The sequence below is a fragment of the Odocoileus virginianus genome, chromosome 3 (assembly GCF_023699985.2).
Source record: "Odocoileus virginianus isolate 20LAN1187 ecotype Illinois chromosome 3, Ovbor_1.2, whole genome shotgun sequence".
NCBI lineage: Eukaryota > Metazoa > Chordata > Mammalia > Artiodactyla > Cervidae > Odocoileus > Odocoileus virginianus.
The window spans coordinates 75683155-75702222 of record NC_069676.1 but is presented as its reverse complement, the minus strand read 5'-3'; the positions used below and the strand labels follow the sequence as shown (position 1 = coordinate 75702222).

At 36.1% G+C, this 19068-nt stretch overlaps 2 protein-coding genes across 8 annotated transcripts in view; both read right to left on the bottom strand.

Annotated features, from left to right (window-relative positions):
• Positions 1-4610, bottom strand: part of FAM151B (family with sequence similarity 151 member B) — a 30412-nt gene extending 25802 nt beyond the window's left edge. The window contains exon 1 of one of the 3 annotated variants that reach the window (XM_070465757.1): positions 4448-4610. In XM_070465757.1, the coding sequence (XP_070321858.1) occupies positions 4448-4472 (25 nt within the window). In that variant the 5' untranslated portion in view covers positions 4473-4610. Of the gene's footprint in view, positions 1-4389 lie in introns of all 3 variants that reach the window. The other 2 variants (XM_020875759.2, XM_070465756.1) reach the window with 2 other exon arrangements.
• A 6379-nt stretch (positions 4611-10989) lies between these two features.
• The window catches only part of ZFYVE16 (zinc finger FYVE-type containing 16), a 57677-nt gene continuing 49598 nt past the window's right edge, over positions 10990-19068 (bottom strand). For 4 of the 5 annotated variants that reach the window (XM_020875748.2, XM_020875745.2, XM_020875747.2 and 1 more), the window contains 3 exons: positions 17375-17480; positions 16273-16440; positions 10990-13145 (listed from right to left, as the gene is read on the bottom strand). In XM_020875748.2, coding sequence (XP_020731407.2) covers positions 12981-13145; positions 16273-16440; positions 17375-17480 — 439 coding nt within the window. In that variant the 3' untranslated portion in view covers positions 10990-12980. Of the gene's footprint in view, positions 13146-13733; positions 13834-16272; positions 16441-17374; positions 17481-19068 lie in introns of all 5 variants that reach the window. The other variant, XR_011486975.1, reaches the window with a different exon arrangement.

The window sequence follows — 19068 nt, the reverse complement described above, 5'->3', positions numbered from 1 at the left end:
GGGTCACAAAGAGTAGGATCTGACTGAATACGCACACATGCATGCTATATATGATATAAATAATAACTAGTAAACATATAGGATAGTCTGACCTCAGAAGTGTAAAGAAAAATTCAGGAAGAAAAAAAAAACTGTTAAGAAGCAGATACTTTAAAGCAAGAATTTCCACACGGTATCTTCTCTAATTCTAGCCCCATAATTAAGCAAAATGTATGTAAAGACAAAGCTATACTGAAAACATCAAAACTGTGTAGAACTTAAACTCTCCACCTGAGGCTCCATTCTATATTTATATTAACCATTAGATTTTTAAATTATATATTTAAGCATGCGTGTGTGCTAAATCGCTTCAGTTGTGTCTGACTCTTTTCAACCCTATAGGCTGCAGTCCGTCAGGCTCCTCTGTCCATGAGATTCCCCAGGCAAGAATACTGGAGTGGGTTGCCATACTCTCCTCCAGGGGATCTTTCCCAGCCAGGGATCAAACCCACTGTCTCTTATGTCTCCTGCATTGACAGGTAGGTTCTTTACCACTAGCGCCACCTGGGAAGCCCAACATTTAAGCATATTCACCTTCAAATTATGAGTGTCAGCAATACTTATGAGTGACTAAGTAAATTCTGAGTTAGTATCTTTAGATTTCTCTAGCATGTACAAATATACATAATTCCTGTATCTTTCGGCTACTTTTTGGCAGACCAGATTTTTCTTCTTAATTAGGCATTAAAATGTGAGTTAATTTAGTTAAGACTAAAATACTTGAATCAGTTCTACTTCATACAACGCCATATCCCACTGAAAGTGAAAGTGTTAGTCACTCAGTTGTGTCCGACTCTTTGCAACGCCTTGGACTGTAGCCCGCTAGGCTCTTCTGTCTGTGGGATTCTCCAGGCAAGAATACTGGAGTGGGTTGCCATTTCCTTCTCCAGGGGATCTTCCCAACCCAGGGATTGAACCCTGCCTGCATTGCAGGCAGATTCTTTACTGTCTGAGCCACGGGGGGACGACCCCCTAACAAGGAGAAAAGGCTGAAAAACAGTAAGAGTTATCTATAACCTTACCTCCCCAATTTTTGTTCATTGTTTTGAACACTTAAGTACCTACCAAATGGCTACAAATTCCCTATGCATGAGTGTGTCTTCCGTTAATTGTTTATTAATTCTACATAACAACAGGTTTAAAACTTAAAGATGGCCATTATAAACTGCTGACAAGACATAGAAAGAAAATAAAATTTGATAAGAGAATGGAGGGCACATAAAAATAACTTCTGAGTAATACTCAAGGAACTTAGCGACTACTCTGCGTGCTGGATTACAGAATAAAGAAAGGGGAGAGTTAATTGTAGTGTCCACTGTCCCCCAAGCAGTCTCCTATAGAAAAACACATGTCCCTTTTTAGCATAAGCAATAGTCACAGACCTTTCAGACTCAGATGAAAATAAGTGGTCATCATTTTTTAAATGTTTACCTTATGCATCTTAAAAAGGCACAGGAATTATTGGCTAAAACAGAAATGTCCAACAATGGTAAGTAATTAAATCACAGTTTATCCTCATGATAAAATATGTAATTGATGGGGCTGTTAAAAATGAAGTTTATAAGATATGTGACTTCCCTGGCAGTCCAGTGGTTAAGACGCTGCACTTCCAATGCAAGGGGCATGGGTTTTTGATCTTTGGTTGGGGAACCAAAGATCCCACTAAAGATGCTGTGTGGTGTAGAAAACAAACAAAGAAACAAAAATAAAAAAATTCACCACTATGTTCATAGCAGCACTAGTCACAATAGCCAGGTTATGGAAATAACCTAAATGTCCATGGACAGATGAATGGACAAAGAAAATGTAGTACATATATACAATGGAATACTACTCAGCCATAAAAAGAATAAAATAATGCCATCTGCAGCAACATGGATGCAACCAGAATGTTACTTAAAGAGTTATTTTTATATGCCTGCATGTCACAGTGAAGACCTAGTGCAGCACCCTCCTCCCCAAAAGTCAACTGTTTTCCTATTTACACAGCAATGAGTTAAGTGGAAGTTGAAAACACAATACCATTTACATTAAACCCACAAAACCAAAACACTCTGGGATAAAGCTAACAAAATATGTATAAGATCTACATGAGGATAACTACTCTGATGAATGAAATCAAAGAATAATTAAATAAATGGATAGATATTCCATGTTTATGGATAGGAAGACTCAATACTGTCAAGATGTCAGTTCTTCCCAACTTAATCTATAGATTCAAGCAATTCCAATCAAAATCCCACCAAGTTATTTTGTGGCTATCAACTAACTGGTCCTAAAGTGTATGTGGAGGGCAAAAACTCAGAATAGTTAATATAATATGGAAGGAGAACAAAGTGATGACTCTATCCAACATCAAGACTTACTATAAAGCTACAGCAATTAAGACAGTGTTGTTTTGGTGAAAGAATGAACAAATAGATCAATGGACCAAAACAGAGAGGCCCCCAAACAGACCCTCATAAATAGAGATAACTGATCTTCGATGAAGGCACAAAGGCAATACAATGGGGAAAAGATAGCCTTTTCAACAAACTTTTTTTTTTCTTTCACAAAAAAAAAAAAATCTAGACACAGAACTCATATCTTCACAAAAATTAACTCAATATAGATCATAGATCAAAGTGTAAAATTTAAAACTATAGAAGATAACATAGAAGAAGATAACATAGAAGAAAACAGATGACTCAATATAGATCATAGATCAAAGTGTAAAATTCAAAACTATAGAAGATAACATAGAAGATAGAAGATAACATAGAAGAAAACAGATGACTTTCAGTACAGAAATGACTTTTTAGATACAGCACTAAAGGCACCATCCATGAGAGAAATAATGGATACGCTGGACTTCATTAAAATGACAAACTTGTGCTCTGCAAAAGATAACATCAAGAGAATGAAAAGATAAGCTACAGATGGGGAGAAAACATTTGCAAAAGACACATATGATAAAAGACTATTAACCTAAATATATAAAGAACTCTTAATACTCAACAATAAGAAAACAACCCCACTAAAAAAAAAAATGGGCCAAAGACCTTAACAGACACCTTAACAAAGAAGATAGATGGAAACCATATAAAAAGGTGCTCCACATCACTTTTCATCAAACACAAATTAAAACAACAGGGTGTAACTACACACTTACTAAAATGGCCATAATCCAGAACACTAGTTATCAAATGCTGGTGAGAATATGGAGTAACAGGAATCTACACTCATTGTGTGGGAATGCACAATGGTATAGCCACTTTAAAATAAAGCTTGCCGGTTTCTTACAAAGCTAAGTACATTCCCATAATACAATCCAGAAATCACCCCTTGATATCTACCCAAAGGAGTTGAAAACTTATGTCCATACAATAACCTGCACACTTAGGTTTTTAGCTGTTTTATTTACAGCACACTTAGGTTTATAGCAGTTTTATTTACAACTGCCGAAACTTGGAAGCAACCAAGATCTCTCTCAGAATATGAATGGATAAACTGTGGTTCACTCACATAACAGGATTATCACGGTTCGCTAAAAAGGAATGCGCTCTCAAGCTATGAAAAGACATGGGGAAAGCTTAAACACACATTACTAAGTGAAAAAAAGCCAATGTGGAAAGCCGATATACTCTATGATTCCAACTACATGACGTTCTGGAAAAGACAAAAAAAATCTATGGATACAATAGAAAGATCACTGATTTTCAGGGGTTGCGGGGAAGAAGATAAGTAGATAAAGCACAAAGGATTTTTAGGAGAGTGAAACTATTTTGTATGATACTCTACCATGGACCATGTCATTCATTATACATTTGTCTAAACTCACAGATCCTGCACCACCAAGAGTGAACAATGTAAATTATAGACTTTGAGTGATTGTGATACATCAAGGCAGGCTCACAGCTGTAACAAAAGTACCACTCTGAAGAGGAAGATTGGTAATGGGAAGCTATGTATTTGTCCCTAGAGTAGGAAATGGCAAACCAGGTATTTTTGCCTGCAAAATCCCAGGTCATGGGTTCGCAGAGTCCAACACGACTGAGCACGCATGCATATGTCATGTAGGGCCGAATGGAGAACTTCCAGGTCTGCCACTTAGTATTCCTAAGAACCTAAAACTGCTCTTTTGAAAAAAAGAAATCCTGTTCGAAAAGGCACAATATTCTTGCCATTCTTGAACACCCCAAAAGCTTTTCGCTAACGCCCACACTGGGAACCAAGGCTCTAGGCCAGCTGATTATGGGCACACGTGGAGAACGCGAACCACGAAGATCCAAAACAGGAAGGAGTGCCACCAGAGGAGACTCTCAAAGGGCCCCCAACTACGGCACCGGGCCGGAGAAAATGTCCACTCACTGCAAGCCAACAGTGTGGAGCACGGTCTCAGACTCGGAGCCGGGGGAGCCCCGCTTACCAGGGCCCCCGGCGGGCGCTGTCATGGTGACAGTGAGCCTCAGTCTGCGCAGGCGCCGAGGGTGGGCACCTCTGACGACCCGTCACCTGTGGCGAGAAAACCCGACTCGACAGACTAAGAGGAGTGGCCTGCGAGACGGAGGCGGAAGAGGCTGAGAAGCAATGCGCACGCGCAGAGGCTGCAGCTCGAGTTTCGCGGGTGCGCGGTCCTGCCGGCTGTTGTTCGCGTCCAAGTGTCGCGCGACTTGCTCTTCTGAAAAGTAGTCACAGTAGTTCTGTAGAACGTCTGGTCAGGGAAGACGGAGGCTGGGTTGAGACGCCTAGTTGCCGCAGTGGGGCACGAATTTCCAAAGTTCGATATATATATATTTTTCTTTTTAATTTGATAACATCCTAAAAAATGACATGAAATCATAGCTTCATAAAGATGAGTATTCCTGCATGAGGAGGCTGAAATGCTAAGTCAAATTTTTTCTGCCCCGTCTTCTCGCTGACGGTTTTCATTGGAAACACTCCTGTCAGAGTCTCCGACCCAGCGCCTTCTTTGCCCTCCTTAACTCCTTTCCACAACCAAGCTGGGATTGGAAAAGCACCAGTGGAGTCAGACTGATGAGAATTAGGAACGTATCACTGCCGTATACTAGTACTGTAACTAATTCCACTCAGTCTGTCAGTTGTAAAATTAGGATAACAAATAGCACACGTTACATAGAGGATAAATGGCAGTCCTTCTCGCCCAACTCTGCAGATTTTTACATAGGTTAAGTCCAGACGAGATGCAATTATCTCAGTGTGTCTTCAATTAGGCTGGATTTCCTCAAGATCAAAAGATTTCTTGAGTTTCAGAAAACACCAAATTTCAATGACTTCACTTATCTTAGAGAAAAATCTTTCTGGAGACATACAATTGATCGGCTTGTATTTGATCTGCATTTCCTAATGATACAAAATGTTACACATTTAAAGGGTACAATTTACAATTAAGTGTAGTCATAGCATTGTGCAGCCAGCACCACAATTTTAGAACGTCTCCATCATCCAAAGCAGTCACTCCCCATTTCTTCCTAACTTTAGGGAGTCACTAATCCACTTTCCGGCTCTATGGATTTGCCCATTCTGGACATTTCATTTAAATGAGATCATACTGTATTTTGTGACTGGTTTCTTTCACTTAGCAGGTTGTCAAGGTTCATCCCTATGGTAGCATGTATCAGCACTTTCTTCTTTTTTGTGGCCAAATAAACTTTCATTGTTTACATATACCACATTTATTTGTCCATTCATCAATTAATGGATGAACCATGCATTGTTTCCATTTCTTGACTACTAGTGAATTTTGACTGCTATAAACACTCTTGTACAAAATTCTGTGTGGAAGTATAATATGTGGATGTATTTCTCCTGGGTATATACTTAAGAGTGGAATTGCTGGTTCATATGTTAACGCATGTTATTCTTTTTGAGGAATTGCCAGTTTTGCAAAGCAGCTACAGAAGACATTTTACATTCCCACCAGCAATGTATGAGGGTTCCAGTTTCTCCACATACTCGCCAATACTTAAAAAAAGTTTAATTATAGTCATCGAAATGAATATGAAGTAACATCTCATTGTGGTCTTTGTGTATTGCTAGTGACTAATAATGCTTAACTATTTAAAGTGCCTATTGGCTTTTTATATATTTTCTATGGAGAAGTGTCTATTCAAATTATCTGCACATTTTAAAATTAGGTTATTTGTGGAGATTTTGTTGAATTGTAGAAATTTTTTGTAAAGTCCGACTGCAAGTTCCTTAACAAATGTTTGATTTACAAATATTCCATTTTACAGGCTGTCTTTTTTTTTAAGTAATTTAATTTTGGCTGTGCTGAGTCTTTGCTGCATGCAGGCTTTCTCTAGTTGTGAAGAGTGGGGGCTATTGTAGCTGTGGTGTGCAGGCTTCTCACTGCAGTGGCCTCTCCTTGTGGGGCATGGGCTCTAGGCGTGCTGGCTTCAGTTGTAGCTCAAGGGCTCTAGAGCTCGAGCTCAGCAGTTGTGGTACACAGGCTTGCTTACCCACAGCATACGGAATCTTCTCAACCCAGGGATCAAACCTGCGTTGGCAGGCAGATTCTTATCCACTGTACCACCAGTGAAGTCCCGCAGGTTGTCTTTTCACTTTCTAGATCATACCAGTTGCAGTGCAAAAGTTTTTTTTTTTAGTACAAAAGTTTTTATGACCTGTTGATCACCATATTGGGGCAATATTTTTTAGATTTTTATAGTAACTGGATCAAACTTACTCTTCACTGTCCATTTTTTAGAACTATATAGTGGAATATGTAAAGAATCTGCCTGCAATGCGGGAGACCTGGGTTTGATCCCTGGGTTGGGAAGATACCCTGGAGGAGGCCATGGCAACCCACTCCAGTATTCTTACCTGGGGAATCCCCATGGACAAGAGGAGCCTAGTGGGCTACAGTCCATAGCGTCACAAAGAGTTGGACATGACTAAGCACAGCACAGCAACTGGAGTAAGTGGCATGAGATAATGATGTCTGATTATCTTGAAAATACTCCAGCAAAGAAATCAAGAGGTAAATGAAGCAAAAGTGGAAAATCTTGATTAACTTTCGAATCTGAGGATTGTTATAGGATGAATACATGGAATTTCATATTATTAAGATTTTCTCTATTTTCAAGTGTTTGGAAAATTTTATAGCAAATATGTGTGATTACTTTTTGTTTTTTTTCCCACAAAGGAAGGGTTTCATGTGATAAGGGTACATGATACATTGAAGAAAGATGATGTACAGGGCTTTATGAAGATTAGAATGTGAAAAATGGGCATTGACCTGATAGTTTGGAGCTGCTTTTGATGACATATTTAAATAGGAATAAATGATATAAAGATAAGTTCTAATTAACCCAATCTAGCTAGAGGTGGTGAGATTATATGTACTCCTCCTCTAGGAGTGGAATGAGATGAGGTGTCTGTGGAAGTATGACCTGTGATTCTGATTAATTTCTCCTGATTTTCTTTTTCAAGTTTCAAATATCTTATTTTCTTATTCGTACAGTATGAAGTTTCCTAAAGATCCCACAACATGATGTTTTATGCAGAGGAAAAATTAAACATTCAACATAAACCATACCCTACCCACCCACCCACCCAACCACACTAAAAAAAAAAAAGAAATAACCCTCATTCCCCAGTAAGGAAATAATGTTTACACTATTTTTCTGTAATACCAGCCAAGATATGCACAAGCAAGAGAAAGCATCTGCTAAAATATCTGTAACAAATACTTATGTACAAAAAATTCACAAAAGACAAGCTCCCCTCTTAAAGAAGAGCACATGGCAGTTGACATCGAAACAGATCAAGCCACTGGCTGGGATTATAAGCCACCTACTGATTTATACTCGTCTATAAAGCCTTCCAATTGGCTATATTCTATTCTGCCATCAAACCTATTTCCCAATTTTTAAATATTCTTGCAATATTTGTACTTCCCAGGTTAGTTCCATCACTTTTTAATTTTCCATTGCCTACAGGTACTTGACAGTTTATTTCTTTAAACACAGAAAGCATAAATATCTAAGATGATACAAATTTACTTGTTTCTACTAATTCCTGCTTCTGGAATCTAGTTCCCTCACATGCCTTTTCAGTTTTTGTGTGTGTGTGTGTGTTTTGTTTTTACTGTGTGCAAATAGATACCCTATTTGAAAAATAATTTGAGACCTACAATTACTTTCTATGGAGAGTTCTATTCCTCCTAGCACCTGAAGGAGGCATCACCAGTGGGGGACCACCTTAAAGCAAGTTGAATGCTTAAGTCTTTGGGAGATGTAGGCAATTCTAAACCTGGCTGTAATTTTACATAATTTATATTTCTGGCTCATCTTCATCCAAAGGCCAAAACCCTCTGAGGGAATCTCAGACTGTTGTAGGGGACTATTCTTCTGTCAGATTCACAATTCCTGTTAGATTCCCCATCTTGTGTGGGTCTTGAACTTTGATATCTGTCCCCCTTACCCCATTAGGCTATCATATTAGGGACCCATGCTCACTTCTCTTTTTTCATTTTTTTAACTGGATGTTCCATACTGTCTTAAAATCTCTTTGAGGTTTTAAGATTCTTTTTGTATTTTAATCAGCTTTGGTTGTTTTTAGCAAAGCCATACTCTAAATATCCTAACAAGCAATTTGGAGGAAGAGAAAGTTTCCCACAGTCCCATCTTTGTTCCTACATGGCCAAACCTACTCTTTCTCATGGTATTCTCTGCACTTAGCACATACTCCTTGTGGCATGCAATCCATAAATGTTGATAAGAATTATGCTTAATTTTGTCAAAGCAATTTTTTTTTAGAAATTTTTACTTAGAGCTGATGTAAGATATCAGTATTTTGTTTCAGTTACCTAATATTAGTTGCTTTATGTAATTAACCAACAGAAAATGTAGCAGCTTAAAACAACAGACATTTTGGACTCAGTGGGAGAAGGAAAGGGTCGGATGATTTGAGAGAATAATACTCAAACATATATTTACCATACGTAAAACATAACCAGTGTGAGTCTGACTCATAAAGCACGGCACCCAAATGCAGTGCTCTGTGATAACCTAGAGGGAGGGATAGGGTGGGGAGGGAGGAGAGAGGTGGGGTTCAGGATGGAAGGACACGTATACCTATGGCTGATTCATACTGATGTATAGCAAAAACCATCACAATACTGTAAAATAATTATCCTCCAATTAAAATAAAAACACAACAAAAAACATATACTTAGATTCAGAAATCTAAGAACTGCTTAGTTGGGTGGTCTTTGGGAGAGTACAGTCAAGTTGTGGTTGGGGCTGCAATTTGAAGTCTTGATGCGGGTTGGAGGATCCCCTTCCACTTTCCTGGCAGCTGACTTCCCCAAAATTGAGTGACTCAATAGAGAAGGAGAAAGAGAAAGGGACAGACAGGGAGGGAGAGGTGGGGAGAAATGTACCAAAGATGGCAGCCACAGAACTTTTATAAGGTAATATTGGAAATGACATCTCATCCCTTCTTCCATATTCTATTAGTTACAAACACAAACAGTGGTACAATGTGGGAAGTGACTACACAAGGGTGTGAATACCAACAGGCATGGATCACTGTGGGCTATTTTGGAGGCTGGCTAGTATCTTATTTTACCAAAAGGGGAAAAAACACAACTTTATATTCAGAGGTTCAGAACAAAGCACTTGAATTAGACATATTTCTTCATTTGTAAAAACATGAAAATATGGCTGTAATTTTCTCAATGCGAATGCAGATGTTTTCCAAAAGGTGTTAAATATTGTGTATCATCCCAACCTAAGCTAAATCCAAAACACAGACTATAAAGAGAAGATTTAAACATACGAAAAATCAGATGTAAAAAACAAAAAAACAATGTGTCAATTAAGTGGTAAAAGATAAATTTAGATGGTGAGGCAAGTAGGAAAATAAAAATAATAAAGGTTTTAAATATAGCTCAAATAAAAAATAACCCTGCAAGTATTTTTGTAAAAATTTGTTATGAGAAAAATAGTCCTCCTACTGAAACATATGGTCATAATCCCAATAATGGATATTCTTCTTGCCTTTCTGCAATTAAGATTGCTTTTATCAATCAAATAGTGGTTTGAGAAGCAGTGAAACTTTTTTAAGATAGAAGCCACATAACTTTTTTAAGTAGAAGCCACATAAATCAAAAGTAACTGAGGACATGACATTGTGTTCTTCAGTGTAAACAGCACACTATATTTTGTATAAAAAATGAGTGGAAAAAATAAAAACATATATTCCTATTTGCTTCTACTGTACCTAAGCCTTGGGAAGATACACAATAATAAAAATCACTTCTTACTGAGATTGGTGAGTGAGAGTGAGAAGAACAAGGTAGATGCATACAAAGTTGGCAGGAAAATTTATACTGATAAGTTTTTAACATTTCTGATTTTTTAATGTTAATATATTATATATGAACCATTACTTTAACCACAAAAGAATAAATTAAAACCTAGGATTGTTCAGAGGTTTCTGGTTTATTTCAAGATATTTTCTTTTAAAATTTGAGTCAAGTTATCAAAGTTATGCTTGCTATTAAAAAAAACCTTGTATTCTTATAAAACAATATTTAAATCTAGACTGTTGAGACACCATAGTCAAGCTACTCCTTTTATGATTAAATTATAAGGTAAGATATTCACACAACACAGAAGACTCTTTAAATTGCCTTAAGAGGGAAAATTCAATGTTTTGACATATTATCTACTCTTCAGATGTTCACCTCTTGCCAAGGCAAGTTTAATGCCCATCCCTTCTCATTTTTTTGGTACAGCTATCCTCCTGGATTGTTTTCCAACCAGTTACTCAAAAGTCATATTGCTATTTTAGCAAATTACTTTTTCTTTGTTAACTATCTGCTTCACATATTCATCTCCAAGAGGGAAAGAACTAGTTTATTCTTCTTTCAATCAATGAAGCTTAATAAAGTGCTCTGTGTATAGCAAGTATACAGATACAGAAAGTCTGCCAGATGGCTGCAAAAAACAAATGGGCTAAATTTTACTTCGTATTTCAAAATTCAGAGAAAAACAGTACTCTTAAAAGGCATAGACCAAAAATAGATCATTGCAGACTGAGTACAAAGAACCATTCTATTTCTTCATCTTTAAAAAAATTAAAATTTTAAATTAAGTATCAATGAAGAACATGACAAATGCATTCAGAAACATTTATCTACAAGAATACTTTAGTGCCTCCAAAGATACAATAACTCCAATTTTCATTAAATGTAAAAACTTTATGGGAACAAATCCAAAGCCACCCCATCATGGGAAGAGCCCTCTACCTTCTGGTTATTTTAAAGTAAATTCAGTATTCATAGACTGTACAGTTAACTTACACTGTAAAAAAAGCAACAAATATATAAAGAAAACAAATTGAGTTTAATATGCATTTGTTTTTATCTTATATGATGTCAACAAGTTTCACAAGTTATTACATGTTGCTATTTTATTTAATATCTGCAACATTTTACATTGTTTATGAAGTAGTTACTTCCAGAAGACTGATATTTTCCTTCATGCCATGTCTTTGGCTAGTACTACAGATGTGATTTAGTAGGAACCATATGACCAAACTGATTCAAATTTTGTCTTTCCTAGCCTGAGACCTAAGATCCTGAGTTACTGTAACCCTGACTTTGTCTTCAAGTTGAGATGCTTCATAGATACTTACTTTTCTTAAAACAGGGCTATTTAGTGTAGTTTCCTTTTCGTGAGACATAGGAGTGTGTTTGATACAAAAACATATATATTCCACATAAGAATTAAAAAAACATTAAAATAATGATTATATTTTATATAACTTAAATGACAGGATTAACTAAAATATGATTTTTTTTAAACACAATGAACTTTAAAATTTTTTTGCTATTTGAAGTAAAGAAGAAAGTTTTCTAACAGTTTCAAATACATAGACTTTAACTTATGTTAGTATCCTGTTATAAAAATAATTACCATATAAAGAATTTAAAGTATGCAAAAGTAAGTAGTTCATTTAAATTTATATTTAATACAATGGTGTCAATGAAAATATGCAGACTTGCCAAGAAATTTCTAAGGTTTCAAGAAGTTAAAAAAACACTTGTTTCAGGCTTCATTTATTGCTACATAATGACTACTTCAAGGGTCATCTGGCCTGTCGTCAATCACTCTCAGAAGTGGTATATACAGTGGTATACTTTGGGAGGAAAGGAGGAAAAATAAAGCACTGCAATACAAAAATATCACCTGTTTATAAATTATTAAAGATTTATAAAACACATACCAAATCACATGTTCTCGCTATAAAAACAATATACTTAAATATAGAAGCACAAAATCCTGAAGCACCCACAATTATTTTAAGAATACCCATTTAATCAACAGAAAGTCATATATATATATAAAATAATAATTCAAAAAGAAAAAAGGCAAAATTCTGATTTTAATGCAAATGATCTGTTTATCTAATCATGGAGGTAGGTCTCCACTCCAATTAAACAAATAAGCTAATCTGCCTTATTCAAAGAATTATCGTATAAGTCTAAGATCTGGAAACTGGTCTGTGCCATTGAAATACATTTTTAACAGACTTTAGAAACCAGTAATTTAACTGGCATATAAACAAAACAGGTATTTCCCTCATAAGGTTACATCTGAAAGGAGCCTTCACTAAAATCGTTCTTGGCATAAAAGTGCAGATACTTTGGCTTTAGCATTTAAACACCACAGTAAATGCTACAAATTTCTTAAGGACAAAAGAAATCTGTCTTTTCCAGTAAAGCTTCAAAAACTGTGGATCTCTTCAATTTTTTTGAGATTTAAATATTGTGCTAATGATTTTTAAAAGATCATTCCTGCCTAAAAAGCAAAGCTTACAAGTTTCAAACATCAAACATATTTTCTTTTAGTGTTTGTGGCATTTCAGCCTTAGTGCTGGAGTTAGTTTTAACAAATCAATTTGTAACATATAGTACGACAGTTCCTTCACTCAAAAAGATTTTCTATAATAAAAAATACTAATTCTATTTCTAACGGTAAACTAGTAGAGCTGGAGGTCCCACCATGGATCACAGGGATTAGAGCACTATCAAGATCATTTAGATAATGCTGAGGAAGAAGTCGGCCTTCAGATCCTGCCTGAAATTCAACCTGGAAAAAAAAAATCTTGGTAAGTCAACCCTACAAAGTGAGCAATCTTGTTTTAGTTCAGCAGATGAATATAAAATAAACTATTTAAGAGTATCATCTATTTGAGCATGTTAATACTTCATATTTTCATTCATAAAATAATGTTTTACATTCTCTTTTATTTCCCCATCTACTACATAAATTATAATTGTCCCTCCCACAGATATTATGAAAATAAAATTGCCCGCACTTTACTTTAGCTCTCTTCTCTACGAACATGTAAAACACGCGGTGGACCAAGGTTTTGAATAATTATCAGTACGACTTAAGTAAAAACCCCATGGTATTTTTTAAAAGATCTGCTTAAAAATATTTTTAATTTATTGTAAAATAATATTTGAATTGAATTTTGCTGGTGAAAATTACATTTTAATACATATGACTAAAAAAATTAACAATAATTACTTAAATAATTATCAGATGCTTCCTTGAAAAAGGAACTTTTAATAGATAAAAATATAAGTTCTTTTTTCCAATAAGAACTGTAACACATCCTGCCTGAAGAAAAGCAAGCCTTTAGCATATGAAATTATTCATGTTAAGACTGACCATTCTGGGACTTCCCTGGCGGTTCAGTGGTTAAGATTCCACTCTTCCACTGCAAGGGACATGGGCTGTATCCCAGGCTGGGGAACTAAGATACCACATGCTGCACAGCACAGCCAAAAAAAAAGAAAAAGATTGACTGTTCTAATGAAAAATCTGGAGTGAAATCTATTATATTAGATGTTGGAAGCAGCTAAAAACGTAACATTAAAATACTACTGGAATACCATTTTTTAACCTAGTAAATTGGTAAAGTTCGGAAGTTTGATTATACACTGCTTTGATAAGAATGTGAGAGAAAGAATACTATCATAAACTGTGGCAGAAGTATAAATTGTCATAACCTCTATTTGAGATAATATGGTAATATCTACTGACTACATACTTGGAACCTGGGAGTTCCAGGAATGTTATATACTCATAGTTAAGCAAAACCAAATATTGTGGATACCTTAAATATCAAGCAGTATATACAAAACATGCATAAAAACTAAATAAATTATGGTACATTTACATAGTCAACTACTACTATGCAACTTTTAAAAAGAGTGTGCAATTAATATGAAATCTCCCTAAGATATTAAAGAAGCACTGCTTTTAAAAAAAAAGTGAAAAGAGTAGAACAAAAAGGACATAAAAACTTACTTGCTCATACATGTAAATTACAAAGAATACACAGAAATGGATAACATTTGACTGCCTGACTAGGAAGGGAAGATGAAGCAGAGTATGGAAATGGACTAAAGTGTTAGGAGTCAAGGGCAGGAAGGAGGTCTTTTCAGGGCTATTATCTCAGCAACTCTACTGAAACCATTTACATTGTAGCCTGGAGTTAGTACCTCTAGAGGTCATCAATTAAATAAGAGAATTGTGTGAATGCTGCTCTCTGAAAATGTTTAATGAGGTGGCCCTTATATATATACATATATACACACACATTTATGAGATAATACCCCTGGAAACTCCTGCTCAGGATCCTACCAGACCTTGCCCTATGTATGTCTTCATCTGTATATCCTTTAATGAATTGACGAACACAAGCAAATGTTTCCCTGAGTTCTCTGAGTCACTCTAGCAAATTAATTAAACCCAAGGAGGGGGGGGCGGTCATTGGAATTTCTGATCATAACTGGTTGGTCAAAAGCACAGGTGATAACTGTGACTGGCATATGAAGTAGGGAAGGAGGTAGTCTGGTAAGACCTGGAGGTTCTGATGCTATCTCTGGGTGAAAAAGTGACAGTTATGTCAGATTCTTTGTGACCCCATGGACCACAGCCCACTAGGCTCCTCTGTCCATGATCCAGATTTCCCAGGCAAGAATACTGGAGTGGGTAGCCATTCCCTTCCCCAGGGGGTCTTCTCAACCCAGGGATCTGTTATGCCCGATGTCCGAATCCCCGAGCGGGAAGAGAGAAGTCCCAAGAGACAATGCAAAACGCAAGAAGGGAGTTTATTGCTAGCTCGAGCTAGGGCCCCCGCTGTGTCCAACGCAGTGGCGCACAGGCTGAGAGCCCCGAGCCCGGTTTTCTACCCATATTTACAGGCCATCCAATTTCAAACATAAGCAGGGGTCAATTAGCGAAGCGGATTGGTTACATGTTCGCGCGCGCGGGACTTTTCCGGAAACAAGTTCTGATTGGCTGTATCTGGGTGGCCTGATAATCGTCCTAGTTGCCAGAGGAGGGTCTTTCCCTTCCCGCCTCTGTCTCCTATCATGACGTTATGTTTGCTCTTCCTACATTCCGTTTGTTCTTCCTACAGGATCAAACCCAAGTCTCCTGCTTTGCAGGCAGATTCTTTACCAAGGAAATCCTTTACCAGGTAAGTCTTTTACCAGCAAAGTCCCTCTCTGCGTAGATCAGTCAAAATTAAGTTGAATTCTTAACACATCCTGCTTGTGTCTGAGAATTGCTTATTGGTGTGGGGGAAAGCCTCTACACATCTGGTGACCAAAAGTGACTAGTTAAAAGAGACAGACTGGAAAGAAATAGTAGGGAAGAAATAGGTTTTTCCCTACACAGGAGGAAAAAACTGAAATTTCCCCCTTTTAAACACTTTTATTAGACTTTCATGATTTTAAATCATATAAATATAGAATCTAACCAGCATAATTTAAAAACCTACTTATCAAGCAGGAATGATGTAGTGCAGGGATGAGTAAGCTATGGCCTGTGAGTCGATGGGGACCACCCACTGTTTTTGAAAACAAACTTTAACTGGAACGCAGCTAAGTTTGTTTATATATTGTCTATAGCTGCTTTCACACTGCAATGGCAGAGTTAAGTAGCTGTGAAAGAAAACAGATAGCCCAACAATGCCTAAATTATTTACTGTCTGGCCTTTCACCAAAAAAAAAACAAGTTCATGGGCCCCTGCTGTGGACAGGAAAGGAGATGATGTACATGAAGTACATACCAAATATTAATGTTCAACAAATATTAGTTCTCTCCAGTCATCCCAAAGTAAAAGGTTAAAAAACTTTTGATTATTTTAATATAAGATATATTCAGTTCAGAAATATATCAGAAAAACATGTCTCACCATATCAGTGTCAATGGAAACTCTGAGGCCAATTTTATTCATCCCATTACTCTTTAGAGTTTTCAAGTGAGGGCATAGTGCAGCACTACAAGCCATGGCGATTTCTTTTGCAAATTGGTAACGAGTTGCTGAAACAGATAAATCCTGGTCCTTTAGAAAGTAGAATACCTGAAATATATTCAATTAGGAAACAAGTCATGATTAAGACTAAAAGTAGCTTTAAAAATGCAATGGCTAATTTCAATTCAACTTTATGAATAAAATTCCAAAGTTAGTGCCATGAAATTCACTAGTTAAGAACATTCTCTATATTTGGGCTGATCTATAAGTGAAAACTTAAAACCAAAGGTTAGGGGATACAGGAATGACTTAGCTGTTTTTACCTAAAGTTAACTTGTAGCAACAAAAGCTTTGTTAATTCAGTTTAAAAAAGAGTATTAAAAAAAAAAAAAAGAGTATTAATGAGTCCATCCTACAAGATACCCATCTTATAAAGACATCTTAATGAAGTTAAGATCAAACAAAGAAATAATGTTCTGTAATTTCGGTATCCTCTATAGTCTCTGTTTATCTTGTATGTACCTAAAATCACAAAGAATACCTAAGAAATTAGTAACATTGATTGACCCAAGAGGTAGAATGAGGGGGAATACGCAGGTAGACTAAGGGGCTGGGAAGCTATAGTTTCATATTATCTTTAATCATATTTTTAAAAATTGGAACAAGTAAAAATGACTTACATATGTGAATTCTGATTATAAACTGATATCTATAAAATATTTTTTTGTAAAATAAGAGAAAAATGAAAACACTATGGTCAAATAACACGTTATTGCACAAACAAAGATGGCACTGCTGCCAAAACTTAACTGTGAGCTGACAGGCTGTATCACCATATAATAAACTGAAATAATCCTATGGGGATCCAGATCTGGTGGATAAAAGGCAGTCTGGGGTGGAGATTATGTGTGTCTCAAGGTGTAATGTAAAATGTAATAAGCTGCACTGAAACATTCAGAAGTTGAGTACTGTGAAATCTCCAAGTTAACAAAAATATATCCAAACACAGCATGTAAACAGAAGGGATCATTTTCTAAGATACCTCAGTACACCTTACAATCTTCTCATCAGTTTCAAAATCTGCTTCCAGTTTTATTTTTTCACTTGGAAATCCTTGTAATGATATTCCATCCACTGAACTAATAACACTGCAGAAACAATGTAATAGAATTATTAACCAAAGTGTTTTCTATGAAGTGAATTATAACAAATGGAATAAGGATAAAAATTATGAAAGCTATTAATTTAAAGTAGCAGTTAAGACATCTCAATTACAGACAAAATAATTAAAACTGTAGTTCACATTCATTTACCAAGATTTTTTAAATTGTGGAGCAAATTTTATCTACTTTTTCAAATGCCCAATTCAGACCTAAGGTTTAAAATACCTTAAATAGTCTCCTAACAGAAAAGCTATCTCATATATTTCAAAAACTCTATTTTGGAATCCTTCAGCATTAGCCCCCTTCTTTTTTTGCTCCAGATCCCTCAGCCAGTCTCCAAAACAAGAAAGAAAATGGGTAACTAAAGAAAAGAGGGAATGGCATTAATATTCTATAAGGTCTCTAATGGAAACATATATTATTGAATTCAGTTGTTTGTATTTACAATGGATCAACGTAATACAGAATAAACATCCAAAGGATTCCATTACTTACAAAAAATAATTGTGGGAATAAAACCACCATATGACCCAGCAATCTCACTCCTAGGCATATACCCTAAGGAAACCCAAACTGAAAAAGACACATGTACCCCACTGTTCATTACAGCACTGTTTACAATAGCTAGACCATGGAAGCAACCTAGATGTCCATCGACAGGTGAATGGATGAAAAAGTTGTGGTACATGAACACATTGGAATATTACTCAGCCATAAAAAGGAACACATTTGAGTCAGTCCTAATGAGGTAGATGAACCTAGAATCTATTATACAGACTGAACTACGTCAGAAAGAGAAAGAAATATTGTATTCTAATGCATGCATACAAAATCTAGAAAAATGGTACTGAAGAATTTATTTAAAGGGCAGCAATGGAGAAACAGACGTAGAGAATAGACTTGTGGACCTGGGGAGAGAGGAGGAGAGGGTGAGATGTATGGAGAGAGTAACATGGAAACGTACATTACCATATGTAAAATAGAGAGCCAACAGGAATTTGCTGTTTGGCTCTGGAAACTTAAACAGGGGCTCTGTATCAACCTAGAGGGGTGGAATGGGGAGGGAGATGGGAGGGAAGTTGAAAACGAGGGGATATATGCCTACCTATGGCTAATTCATGTTGAAGCTTGACAGAAAACAACAAAATTCTATGAAGCAATTATCACTCAATTAAAAAAATTAATTAAAAAATTGTGAAATAATTTCACAGAAATACATATCTGGTATATAAAAGGTAGTCTGGGGTGAAAATAGATATGTGTCTCAAGGTACCATAAGGAAGACAAAGTAGCTTGTCTTTCTCAGACCTGGCATAAAGGCTACAGTGCTACACAATGCACATTGTATCACTGGCCCCTTCCCAAACTGATCACCCTTTAATAATTTACAGCCTCCTAGATAAAGAAATACACATGATGCTGATTAGGTACATTTCTGGAAAAAATACTGTGTTTAGTAATTAAAGTATATACATTAAAATTAATGGTATAATTCTATATTTATATTTAATTTTGTTAACAGCATGTTTTTATCCTTTCTCCTCCATCAAATCAGTTACATTTTGATAACAAA